At 37.8% G+C, this 14,077-nt stretch overlaps 3 protein-coding genes across 3 annotated transcripts; all 3 read left to right on the top strand.

Moving 5' to 3' along the window:
• The first annotated feature begins 412 nt into the window (after nucleotides 1-412).
• Nucleotides 413-3,647, top strand: LOC125206102 (putative receptor-like protein kinase At3g47110). The gene is made up of 2 exons (XM_048105405.1): nucleotides 413-3,203; nucleotides 3,295-3,647. The coding sequence occupies exons 1-2, from the start codon at nucleotides 413-415 to the stop codon at nucleotides 3,642-3,644; spliced, it is 3,141 nt and encodes a 1,046-aa protein (XP_047961362.1). The 3' UTR covers nucleotides 3,645-3,647.
• A 3,816-nt stretch (nucleotides 3,648-7,463) lies between these two features.
• LOC125206101 (receptor kinase-like protein Xa21) lies at nucleotides 7,464-10,544 on the top strand. The gene is made up of 2 exons (XM_048105404.1): nucleotides 7,464-10,041; nucleotides 10,198-10,544. The coding sequence occupies exons 1-2, from the start codon at nucleotides 7,464-7,466 to the stop codon at nucleotides 10,542-10,544; spliced, it is 2,925 nt and encodes a 974-aa protein (XP_047961361.1).
• A 2,483-nt stretch (nucleotides 10,545-13,027) lies between these two features.
• On the top strand, nucleotides 13,028-13,603 carry LOC125206100 (translation initiation factor IF-2-like). Its single transcript, XM_048105403.1, has one exon. It carries the CDS (start codon nucleotides 13,028-13,030, stop codon nucleotides 13,601-13,603), a length of 576 nt encoding a protein of 191 aa, XP_047961360.1.
• The last annotated feature ends 474 nt before the right edge of the window (nucleotides 13,604-14,077 follow it).

Raw genomic sequence — 14,077 nt, 5'->3', positions numbered from 1 at the left:
TGAAAAAGTGTCATTTCATTGGAAAAAAAAAAGTGCTATCACCTTAGCAGGATAGAAGGAGTATATACTACTCCCTCCGTTCCATAGTAATGGAGACAAAAATTTTCGGCATGCAAATTAAGAAAAATTGTGTTAGATGAGTTAAGTAAAAAGAGAATAAAGTGGAAAATGAAAAAGATAGAGAAATGAAGATAGAAAAAAGTAAGAGAGAGTAAAGTAGGTGTGGAAAAATGTGTTGACTTTTACTAAAAAGGAAAATAACTCTATTACTATGGAACGGACGGAAATGAAAAAACGTCCCTATTACTGAGTACTTTTCTTAAAGCGACATTATTCTACTATTTGTAATACCAATATGCCAAAACCTTCCATCTGAAGTCCCTTCCTCATTCTATTTACAACTTGAAGAGTGATGGCAAAACCTATCTTCTGTACTCCATTCATAACTCTATTTGCCCTCTTCATTCTTTTGACCATCACTCCTTCACATTCCAACAACCATACCGATCTCGAAGCACTTCTAGCATTCAAGAAATTCATAAACAACGATCCACTCCTGGCTTTGAGCTCATGGAACGAAACAACACATTTCTGCAGGTGGAATGGCATCTCCTGCAGCAAAAGGCATCCAAACAGAGTCGTCTCTGTTTCGCTGCGGTCTCAAGGCCTCATGGGATGGCTCTCACCTCACGTAGGTAACCTTTCATTCCTCAAAACCATGGACTTGCAAAACAACAGCTTCCGCGGCACAATCCCTCAGGAGATCGGTCGCCTCAGAAGGCTTCGAGTGATCGAGTTTAGTAAAAATTCTTTCGTAGGTGGAATTCCAACAAACCTATCACAATGCATACATCTTTATCACCTGAATTTGATCGACAATAAGCTCAGTGGAGGCATAGTCCCCGAGATAGCTTCTCTTGTCAACCTCCAATCTTTAGGCTTGTCGGAGAACATGCTATCAGGGAATATCCCACCTGTCCTAGGAAACCTCACAAATCTATTACAACTTGGGTTGGGAAATTGCGGTTTGCTAGGAGAGATTCCGGAATCTCTAGTTAAACTTAGAAGATTGTGGAGGCTAAATATGTATGAGAATAATCTAACTGGTTCTGTTCCAATCGGTCTCTATAATATTTCGAGTTTGGCATTTGTGATGTTGAATAATAATCAACTCCATGGAAACATACCTTCCTTTACACTTCCCAATTTGAGGGCCCTTGGTCTTGCCTTCAACCGTTTCACTGGAGAGCTTCCGGCTTCAATGTCAAATTCTTCCATGCTTGAATTCATAAGTGTGTCATCAAACAATTTCACAGTAAATATACATGATTTTACTATGCTTCCAGCTCTCCAATATCTTTTGGCTTCATCTAGCAATTTGAAGGGAGATATTCATACTATTATATCATCCCTAACAAACTGCACTCACCTTAGAGTTTTGGAGTTGTCCTTAAACCATTTCACTGGTCCATTGCCAGAGTCCATTGGCAATCTTTCCAGCCAATTGTCTTTCCTAAATATTCGTCATAACCAGTTAAGTGGTAGAATTCCGTCTAGTATAGGAGATCTCGTCCGTCTAACTGTTTTTTCAGCTAGTTCCAATAGCCTCGAAGGTCCAATTCCTTGGTCGATCGGAAAACTTCACAGCTTGCAAGAAATCTACCTTGGACAAAACAGGCTGACAAATGAGATGCCGGTATCATTTGGCAACTTGACTTTGTTGAACTATCTCAACTTGCAGCTAAACAATCTTTCTGGGAGTATACCTCGAAGTCTTGGCAACTGTACCAACTTGTTATTCTTAGATCTCTCAGATAACAACCTCAGTGGTTCAATACCTTCTGAAATTATGAGTATTTCATCCCTTAACATCTCACTTAACCTATCTTACAACGCCTTGACGAGTACTATTCCATCAGAAGTTGGGTCTATGATCAATCTTGGGACATTGGACTTGTCCCACAATAGATTATCCGGAACCATTCCATCAGAAGTTGGGGCTATGTCCAATCTTTGGGCATTGGACTTGTCTCACAATAGATTATCCGGAACCATTCCATCAGAAGTTGGGACTATTTTCTATCTTGGGGTATTGGACTTGTCCTACAATAGATTATCCGGAACCATTCCATCTTCATTGGGTAGATGCTTCATCTTGAATCAGCTTCTCCTTGCGAGGAACTCTCTTCAGGGAAAGATACCTGACGGTATAAGGACTTTGAAAAGTTTACGATATCTGGATCTTTCGCAAAATAACTTTTCAGGGATGATCCCAAGATATCTGGCCGAGTTTCATACTATGCTATATCTCAACCTTTCTTTCAATATGTTGAAAGGTGAAGTCCCTATTTTGGGAGTTTTCCTAAATGAAAATGCAATCTCACTTCAAGGAAACAATGGCTTGTGTGGAGGTATTGCAACCCTAAATCTTCCTTCTTGTTCATCATCACAAAAAATTAACAAGAAAAGTTTAGGAAAGATCTTGATCCCAACTGTTGTTGGAGCCATATGCCTCGGCCTTGTAGCATGTTTCTGTGTGATCATTACATACAGGCGACATACATTGCAAAATGTTGGAACCTCCAATTTCCAAGTGCCAGACTTTTTGAGGCTATCTTATGCAGACCTACTGAGTGCCACAAGTGGGTTCTCAGAAGCTAATCTAATCGGTGCAGGGATATTTGGATCTGTATATAAAGGAACTATCAATGATGATGACGATGAGCAGACGGATGTAGCAGTAAAGGTTCTTAATCTTAACTTAAGAGGAGCTTCTAAGAGTTTTGCATCAGAATGCAATGCATTAAGAAACATAAGACACAAAAACCTGCTCAAGATTGTGAGTGTGTGTGACAGCACTGATTATCACGGGAATGATTTTAAGGCATTGGTGTATGAATTCGTGGCCAATGGAAGCCTCGAGAACTGGCTGCATTATGAGAATGAAGGCAGGGGAGCTCTAAGTGCTATTCAGAGACTCAATATTGCCATAGATATTGCATCGGCAGTTGAGTACATGCATTGTGGAACTGATTCCATAGTTATTCATGGAGATTTGAAGCCGAGTAACGTTCTCTTGGATAAAGACATGGTCGCCAAAGTTGGTGATTTTGGTTTAGCCAAAATTGTTTCACAAAGCTTGTCATCCACGGAAGGAAGCAGTTCATCTGCAATAAAGGGTACAATAGGCTACATTGCTCCAGGTTTTACTTCAAACTTTAAATTTTTTAATTGACATGTGTTTTTTATATGCATAAAGCTAAGTCCGTCGTCTATTTATGTATTTTTATTCAGAGTATGGCGTGAGCCTCGTTGCGACAACTGAAGGGGATGTATACAGTTACGGAGTTCTTGTGCTTGAGATGTTCACAAACAAAAGACCAACAAGTGATGCATTTGAAGGGTGCCTAAATCTCCAAGACTTCGTTAGCACAGCCTTAACCGACCATGTAACAGAAGTAGTGGATCCATTTTTGCACCAAGAACTTAATGTGGATGAAAAGTATTGGGATTGCGTTGTTTCAGTTCTGAGGATTGGAGTGAGATGCTCGAAGCAGCTTCCAAGAGATCGCATGTCGATGGCAGAGGTTGTTAATAACTTGAAAAAGATTAAAAAAGTGTTTCCAGCTTATAGAAATGGTTAAAATGTTGCTTCTTACCAACGTTGAAATTGATGTTATTTTAGATCTATTGGCAATATTTTCAGTTGTGAGTTGTGATTGATGAGCAGCTGCTCCTTGTTTATTTTAAAGGCAGTTCTGTTAACTCTCAATTTTATTCTTATGTTATGTCTCATTTATATATCCTTCAAGATTTGATTAGTATACAAGTGTGAATTCATTGAGGTAAATGAGATAAGTAGCACATTAAATACAGATCAAAAAAACAAAACGGAAATTCAACGTGGTATTCACTGTTATACAAATCATGAAAAATAACCAAATAACCAATTCAACAAAACTGAGGCAGGGAATTTCAAAGCAAAGAAAAAGAAGTTTCCAAAACAGATACCACCACAATCGGTGGCGCCGCCGCAGATCCACCGAGAGGCCGCACGGTTGTTGTTCGGTAGAAGAAGAATGCGTAAATCCACGCAGCAGAGAAGAAAATGAAACTCAATAGTGATGGTAACTTCAAACATATGCAACAAATATCCTTCAAATATAAAGTAGCAAACATTTTGGAAAAGGGGAAATTACGATTTGATTCCTTAACGTAATCTAATTTACAAGTAGGTCCAACAAAATTCTGAAAATGTAATTATGTTCCCAGGGTTTTTAAAGAATTTAGATTTGGCCCTGCACTATGTGAAAAACAATATAAGCCTTGGAAGATGTATTCTGAAACTTTGTAAGTCACAAACAACTCATGTTATTACTGCTAGGGGTGGGGATTCGGTCGAATAGGTTAGAACCAAACCGATGAGTCGGTTAACCGACTCCATTTTTTTTCCAAATTCAAGAACCGGAACCGAACCTTAAGTCGGTTCAGTTATTTGAGGAACCGATCAGTCTTGACCGACTGGTTATTAGGTTCCACCGAAGGAACCGAAATTCAATGACAGACAATAAAAAATTTTGTTTACATGCGCAGGGATTTGATCCATAATGTTCCATCTTCAAATTCAAGACTTCAAATTGTTAAACATTAAATACAAAATTCATAAATCATAATCATATATTCATATTGGTAGAATACTGATGGTTTTAATAATAGTTAAACCATAATATCATCACAAACATTCACTACAAAATTTAAATACTAAAATATTAATATTGACCAACGATTCTACTTCTATAGGTAGGATTTTTACCTTTTCATTTCTTTTTTAACTTTTCAAAAACTAAAATAACAAAACTAAAATCAATATATAAAAAATTGGAAATTAAATTTAAAAAAATATCGGTTATTCGGTTCTAACCTCTCGGTTCTCGGTTCTAACCGAGAACGAGATTAGCTTAAACCTACTAACCAAAAGCGAACCCTAACCGAGAACCGAGAACCGTTTTTCCAGGCCTAATTACTGCAAAAGGAGAGCTAGCTCCATCAAAGGAGGGATACTGTTGAAAATTACACGCTTTGAGAATCTATAATAGCTTTTATGTTCCATCAGTTGTCATATAAATTGAAGCCTATTAATCACTTGACAAAGGAGCTGAATTGACCTATATAAATTGATGCCTATTAATCACTTGACAAAGGAGCTCAATTGTACTATAATGATGCATCTGACTGAAAATGTTGCCAATAGATAGAAGGGAACATCTATTCGTACATCTGAAGCCGCCTGAAAGATAGTATAAATGAAAATGTTGCCATTAGATAGAAAGAAGCCGCTCGTTGCACGGACGATAACTTCAAGTAGTTAATGATTCATGCATATCTTTTGTACGTACTCTCTCCTCTTATAAATGATGCTCGTCTCACTTTCTCTTTTGGTTTGTCCCACTAAATATGTTACATTTTCATTTTTTGAAAAATTTATCTCTCATATTAATATAAAATTATATTTTTTTCCTCCATACAGGACCACCAAAAATCTTGTATCATCTCACAAATGTGACATCTTTTATGGGACAGAGAGATTGTTTTATTTCCATAAATCTTTGAACTTAACATGTGGATATCTTGCATTACACGCAAGATATCTCTTGGAGTCTTAGATTAGATTAGATTATTTTATTATTTTATCCTTGGATTTTCTTGTCCGTTCTTTTCGAGATGAACTATGAAGGTCGAACCGTCTAGAGTTGCGAATTCCATAAATGATAGAATTCTATAGACGAAAGTCATAGAGAAATATGACGAATAATCTTATCTCATTCATGTTCTGAAACCCTAGCACCTCAACTAGGGTTGATTACGATCAATTAATCTCTTCAATCACCGGTGCTCTGATTCGATAGATCAAAGGTTTATCAGTATGTATTTTTATAGTTCCAGTTATTTTTATCTACATTGTGATGGTCTGTTGGAGGAATAGATACCACGGGAAAACCTAATTTATGATATAATTGGTCCACTTGTCTATAACGTTTTGCACGTTCTCAGCCTTGTTGGAGTCTGGAGATGTGGTCGAAACGATAATGAAGAAGATAATAGAATGACTAATGGGGTGGAGTTGGAAGGTATTGTTTCTTACTAAAATAGGAAAATCCACTTTGTCCCTTAAAGTATTCATATTTGGAAGTACTATAGTGAAATTACACTAATTTTTACAAATCCAGTAAACTTTGGAGTTAGTGGTGGACATATATAGTGAAGATAATGGGATAGTGGCAGACTGGATATACTGTTAAAATTGGTATATTGAGTAGAACAACTATATTATACTCTATAGAGTCATAAAGTTGATAAAGTCAAGTAAATTAAATATTTGATCATATCACTCAAAAAATAAACATTTCCTTAAGTATAGTCTTATCATTATTATGTTGAAGAGACCAGAAAGAATAAATTAAAGATGAAATGAAGAAGTCCAAAGATCCAAAAATACTTGAAGAAAATTAAGCTAATTTCCATCAAGTTCCTTCAAGTATGAACACAACTTTTGGCTGTGGAAAATTGAGCAGATGATTATAATGGCGACGATAATGGGATAGTGGTAAACTGGTAGTACTGCTAAAATTGGTGTTATTAAGACTACAACAAGTATATTATACCCCTTTCGTCCTACTCAAAATGTCCACTTTTCCTTTTTAGTTTGTTTCACTCAAGATGTCCACTTTTTATATTTAGAAATAAATCTCTCTCACTCTATCATCTCTCCTCGTTAAAATATTCAATTACTTTTTTCTCTCTATTTACTCCACCTAACAACTCTTCCTAAAATCATGTGTCACTCAAGAATGTGAACATCTTAAGTGGGACGGAGGGAGTACTCTTCAATCATAAAGTGTATAAAGACAAGTACATTTATATATCGAGATCGGTTTGACCTACTAAAACTTTAAATGTGTTCCTTTTCTTAAATGTATGAGATCAATTTTAGACTTTAAAACACACTTGTTCAAATATAGACCAAAAGCCCAAAACAACGGTTTAGGACCAGAAGCTAACAAATATAATACTCTCTTCATCCATAAAAAAAGATAAAGTTGTAAATGACACATGTTTTAATATGCAATTGATAAAGTAAGAGAGAAGTAGAGAAAAAAAGTGGTGAAAGTTTATTAGTAGATTGTGGGGTCAACATTATTAATAGTATTAGTAGTTTTGAAAATTTCAATTTTTACAATTGGTTTAATTTTGGCTAACTTTCTAAAATGGCAAGACTAATCTATTTTTTTGTTAACGAGGAGGGAGTATGTAAAACCAAAAAGTTTTTTTTTGGACAAATGTGAATGATCCATTTTGAACTGTAATTTTATGTCTCAATTTTTGGTTTTAAAAATGCAGTAGATGTTCCTTATATTAAACCAAGCTAGCAACACTATTCTACCAATTGAAACACCAAGAAAAACATGGCAAAACCTTTCATCTCTACTCTCTTCCTTATTCTCTTCATCCTCTTGACCACCTTTCCTTCTTCACATTCAAACAACCATTCTGATCTCGAAGCTCTTCTGGCCTTCAAGAATTCCATACACGACGATCCATTGCATGCTCTGAGCTCGTGGAACGAAACAACGCATTTCTGCAGGTGGAATGGCGTCACATGTAGCAAAAGGCACCCCCACAGAGTTGTCTCGGTTATCATGTCGTCTCAAGGCCTTGTGGGATCGCTCTCGCCTCACATAGGTAACCTCTCTTTCCTCAGAACCGTCAACTTGAAAAACAACATCTTCAGTGGCCCAATCCCTGAGGAGATTGGCCGCCTCAGAAGGCTTGGCAAGATCGAGTTTAGTAATAATTCTTTTGGAGGTGTGATTCCAACAAACCTATCACAATGCACAAATCTTTATTACCTAAATTTGATTGGCAATCAGCTCACCGGAGTCATAGTCCCCGAGATTGCTTCTCTTGTCAACCTCCAAGCAGTAGGCTTGTCGAGGAACATGCTCTCGGGGACTATTCCGTCATTCCTAGGAAACCTAACGGATCTATTACAACTGGCATTACAAGATTGCCGGTTCCAAGGAGAGATTCCGAAGTCCCTCGCTCAGCTTAGAAGATTGCAATGGCTAAATTTGGGTGGCAACAATCTTACTGGTACTATACCATTAGGCCTTTATAATGTTTCAAGTATCGAATTTTTCGTATTTGATTACAATCGACTCCATGGAAACATACCTGTCGACATAGGCTCTACACTTCCTAAGTTGAGGTACCTTGATTTGTCCGTCAATCATTTCAGTGGAGCGCTTCCAGCTTCTCTATCGAACTGCAGCCTGATTAGAGTAATAGCAGTATGTGCAGCCAATTTCACTGGAAATATTATAGATTTAACGAGGCTTTCAGCTCTTGAATTTCTTAATGTTGGCAGTAACCGTTTCAATGGAGATATAGGTAGTATTTTATCATCCCTCACAAACTGCACCAACCTAAAGTTTTTGCGCTTTTTTGACAACCATTTCACTGGTTCATTGCCAGATTCCATTGGAAATCTTTCTAATCACTTGTGGTACCTGGTCATTAGTCAAAATCAGTTAAGTGGAAGCATTCCATCTAGTGTAGGAAACCTTGTTGGTCTCAATACTTTATATGCTGATACCAATAATCTAAAAGGTCCAATTCCCTCCTCCATTGGAAAACTTCATAAGTTGCAACTACTCAGTCTCTCTGGAAATGGACTGACAAATGAGATACCATCTTCATTTGGCAACTTGACTTTGTTGAACGATCTCTACTTGGGACATAACAATCTTTCTGGGAGTATACCTCAAAGTTTAGGCAATTGTACCAACTTGTTATTGTTATCTCTTTCAGATAACAATCTCGGTGGTTCAATACCTCCCGAAATTGTTAAGCTCTCATCCATTGCCATTGCACTTGACCTATCTCACAACGCATTGACCGACACTATTCCATCAGAAGTTGGGGCTTTGAGAAATCTTGGGAACATGGACTTGTCCCACAACAGATTATCCGGAGCCATCCCACCTTCTTTGGGGGGTTGCGTGATGCTCAGCTCGCTTTACCTAGGGGGAAATTCTCTTCTGGGTGAGATACCTGACAGTCTCACGGCTCTGAGAGGTTTGCAATATTTGGATATTTCGCAGAATAATCTCTCAGGGATGATTCCAAGATTTCTTGTCGAGTTCCGCTTGCTGTATCTCAACATATCTTACAATGAGTTGCAAGGTGAAGTCCCAACTCTCGGAGTTTTCCTAAATGAAAGTGCATTCTCACTTGAAGGAAACCAAGGCTTGTGTGGTGGAATTGCAAGCCTAAATCTTCCTTCTTGTCCACCATCACCAAAATCAAACAATAAAGGTTTAAGGATAATCTTGATCCCAACTATTGTTGGAGCCATATGCCTTGCACTTGCAGTGGGCTTATGTGTGATCATTATCTACAAACGGCGTGCATTGCAATATGTTGGAACCCCAATATTCCAACTACCAGAGTTTTTGAGGCTATCTTACGGAGATCTCTTGAATGCCACAAATGGATTCTCAGAGATGAATCTAGTTGGTGTCGGTAGATTTGGTTCTGTGTATAAAGGAACTATCAATGATGATGATGAGCAGACAAATGTGGCAGTGAAGGTTCTTAATCTCAATGTAAGAGGAGCTTGCAAGAGTTTGGCATCAGAATGCAATGCATTGAGAAGCATACGACACAGAAACTTGCTCAAGATTGTGAGTGTGTGTGACAGCAGTGATTTTCAAGGGAATGACTTTAAGGCATTGGTGTATGAGTTTATGGCCAACGGAAGCCTCGACAATTGGCTGCATCCTGAGAATGAAGAGTATAGAGCTCTAAGTGCTATTCAGAGACTGAATATTGCTATTGATGTTGCATCTGCGGTCGAGTACTTGCATTGTGGTACTGACTCCATAGTTATTCATGGTGATTTGAAGCCGAGCAACATTCTCTTGGACAAAGACATGGTCGCCAAAGTTGGTGATTTTGGATTAGCCAAAATTGTTTCATGCATTTCACAGAGCTTTCCATCCACAGAAGGAAGCAGTTCATCAGCAATCAAGGGCACCATAGGCTACATTGCTCCAGGTTTAGTTCAAACTTTAAACTTTAAATTGACAAGTTTTTTTATATGCATATAGCTAAGTCCGTTGGCTATGTATGTATTTTGTTCAGAGTATGGCATGAACCTTGTTGCATCAACTCAAGGGGATGTATACAGTTACGGAATTCTTGTCCTTGAGATGTTCACAAACAGAAGACCAACAAGTGACGCATTTGAAGGGTGTCTAAATCTCCAAGACTTCGTTAGCACAGCCTTAACCGACCGTGTAATAGAAGTAGTGGATCCATTTCTGCATCAAGAACTTAATGTGGATGAAACATATTGGGATTGTATTGTTTCAATTCTAAGGATTGGAGTGAGATGCTCGAAGCAGCTTCCAAGAGATCGCATGTCAATTGGAGAGGTTGTTAATGACTTGAAAAAGATTAGAAATGTGTTTCCTATACTTTGAAATGGCAGAAATGTTTCTCCATATCAACACTGAAAAAAAATGCTTGTTTCTGTTACGTATTGTTTTAAAATTTGTATCTCATCTGAAAATATTTCGGGGGTGTTCGGTTTGCAAGATTGTATCCCAAGATTTAATATATATGTAGTGTGTTTGGTTTATGAGATAACTCAATACTAGATGGATAATCATAGGATAATTAGTCATAACTAACCCCATATGACTAAAATAATCTCACAACTCATTCCTAAATTATATCTTGATATCTAGGAAACCGAACAACACCAACAATTTGTTTCAGATGTAGCAGTTGCTCCGTGTTTATTGCAAGCGAAGTATCTTTATGTTATTTCTCGTGTTTATTTTATACTCCATTCTTCAATGATTTGCAGTTTCTTTATGTTATGTCCCAAATCTATATTCTTCAAGATTTTGCATTTTCTTTTTGTTTGTTGTTACTCCCTCCGTCTCATAAAAAATATTTCACTTTCTTCTTTAGTTTGTCCCACTAAAAATGTTACATTTCTATATTTAGAAAAAGTTCATCCTCATAATAATATAAATATTATATTTTCTCTTTCCACCCAACACACAAAACAAAACCTCCCAAAATCCCGTACCATCCTAAAAGTGTGACTTCTTTTGTGGGACGAAGGGAGTATTATTTATATATTCTTCATGATTTGCTCCACAACAGTCCAGTGCTCATGTTTACGTACACAGCCATGTCCCGATATGATAATAGCTTACTAGTCAGGATAGTATAGGTCTCTCCTCATTTACACGTCTAGATTAAACTCAACCCAAAGTGTGGTAGCAAACCAACCCTTCCAGAATGTCGTCACAATCGTATTACACATACATCCATCTATGTGGGATTCGACCCTTTACATCACTATATTAGCCATTAAAAGTGGGTTGAGGTTTTGATAACTGGTTTTAGGTTTCGTGCCAACGGCACGACTAAATTAAGGTTTCATCAGACTAGTTGAACACACGAACCTACACAAACCTGCTCTTTCAGAACGACGGAGAAATTACACTACTTTCTAAAAGTATAGTCAACTTTGGAGTTATAATGGCTAAGATAATGGGATGGTGGTAGACTAGAAATACTGTTAATATTGGCTCTAGAGTCATAAAAAGTGGAAGAAGTCAAATAAATTATACATCCATCTTATCAATCAAAAAGTATAGATCTCCTTTGTAAGGTGCATATGAACCTAAACAGCCTTATCATTTATGTTGATGGGGCTAGAAAGAATAAACTAAAGATGGAATGACCAATTCCAAAAGACTATACTTGAAGAAAAATAAGCTAATTTCCATAAAGTTACTTATTTTTCTGTTGACCACCACTGTTAGAGTTTGTATACTAGAAATCTCGAAACAAGCTAATTTCCATCAAGTTCCTTATTTTTCTGTTAACCACCACCGTTAGAGTTTGTATACTAGAAATCACCTTTCGAGTGATTGAATACTGTTAAAACTCTTATTTTATTTTCCAATGGAATAAACAGATTATTTTTGTCATAATGTTGTTATGTTTTACATTTAATGGATGTTTATTACATGTTTAAATGTATAAGTAACTTAACAAAGTCTAAGTCTTTGTTTTAGTAGACCGGTTGTGGGCGTCGTTCACTTTAAGGTAACACGGTCAGTTCTAAACAAAGAAAAAGAAGAATTTCACAACCTAGTTAGGCTTAGACTACCTATTGTGAAAGGTTGCAATGTCAATCCGATTATTTCTAAGCCTTAGTGAAATAAAATGACGTTGGTGTGGTATAGCACTGGATGGATCTAACAGCGAGACAGTCTTTATGCTATCTACTGAAAGACGAGGTCTTGTAAATTATCATTTCTTAATCAATGTAAGTTAGCATTGAGCATACGGTATTGATTATGCACTACTTTGACTTACCAAATGGTACGGGTTTTTCGCAACCCAATTAGCCTGGTATATTGGGTAGTGGTGATTAATATCTAGCGGTGCTAGGATTGCTATTATGTTGAATCGTGCGCGAGGTGAGTCTCGTTTGATATCATCCTCAAGAGAAGCTTGAAATAAGGTTTTATTATTCGGAACCTAGCTAGATGGAGTTTAATTACTCTATGAATAATAAATAAGATTTTCTTGCTGAGTCCTCTCTTGGAATAAATAAGATATTAATTAATTAAGTCCATAGCAGACAATAATTAATTAATGGATGTTTCTATCTTAAGCGCGGGAAATAAATATCAAGTAATGGAAACCCGAAGTACTTATAATTTCCCCCGGGGAATCAAAGGGGTTTTTGGCCTCGATTTTTTGGATTTAAATTACGGAAATTCATGTATGCATGCTTTTTTTTTTTGAAGCATTTCTTGTTTTTAGTTTGTTATTTTATTATGCATGATGAATTTAAACAACTATCAAAACAAAGAACCCAATATTTAAACGCACGGGCGGGGGTCGCCGGCGCTTGAAACCCATCTTCGCTTTCATGGGTCCAATTGGGTTTTCCCCGGGGAGTGGGAAGGGGAAGGGGGTGATCGGCCCGGGGACACGCGGACGAGGTGCACTCGGGGCGCCCCTCGGGCCGTCGATCCCGAAAGCCTCGGAAATCGCCCCCAACGGGGGAGAATCGCGGCCCTCAAACCGGGGGACGGGGAAAAAAGAGCGGGGAAAGGGTCGTCCCGCCGCCCGGGGGCCCCGCCGCGGCGATCTCCCCCGGGCGGCGACCCGAAAAGACGGTGGAGATGATCGGAGTCCCACCCTCGTTTCCCAGAACAAACCCGGGGATTCCTTCAAGGGGAAACCCCAAACCTTTAACCAAAATCAACCCCTTTGGCCCACCCCGGCCCCGCCCCCCGGGCCGCACCCCGCGGATCGGCACGTTTCGCGAGGTCGAACGGGGGGAGGGGCACGCCGAGCGCGTGGCGCAGCTACGGGGGCCGGCGGCCGTGAGGATTGGCCGGCGTCTTCCCCGACGGGGAAAAGGAAAAAAAGGGAAACATCCGCCGAGCGTGCTTGGAGAAAAGGGGGGGGTTTAAACCGGGGGTTCCCGGAAATTTGGTGAATCCCGCTCGTTGATCGTACTAAACCCCAAACCCCGAGATAACAATGAAAGATTATTTTAATGATTATTTGATTCCTAAATTAAAAGATATCATTAAAATATTATTGACCATATCTATTTTACTCCTAGATGATATGGACAAGAATAATTTAATAGTTTCCTAATTATATTATATATATAGAATCCTAATAAGGATAGGCATGTAGGATTTTATTAAATTATAAAATATTATTCTCTTCCAATCTTAATAAGGAATTAATTTAAAGTTTATTGATTCACGTCAGTCAATGGTATAAATAATTAATTATTTTAGATAAATCTTATAGAAGACATGAATATGGATTAAACTTTAGTAATTAATATATTATCCTTTAAATAAAGTTTAAAAGATTAAAAAAGATTTAATTATACAATTAAAAAACCAATTTTAAAAACCTTTTCACAAGGCAAGGATAATTAATGAAAACCTAACAA

Source organism: Salvia hispanica, chromosome 2, assembly GCF_023119035.1.
Source record: "Salvia hispanica cultivar TCC Black 2014 chromosome 2, UniMelb_Shisp_WGS_1.0, whole genome shotgun sequence".
Lineage (NCBI taxonomy): Eukaryota > Viridiplantae > Streptophyta > Magnoliopsida > Lamiales > Lamiaceae > Salvia > Salvia hispanica.
Note: the sequence above shows the minus strand (reverse complement) of the source record. Positions and strands in the feature narration are given on the sequence as shown.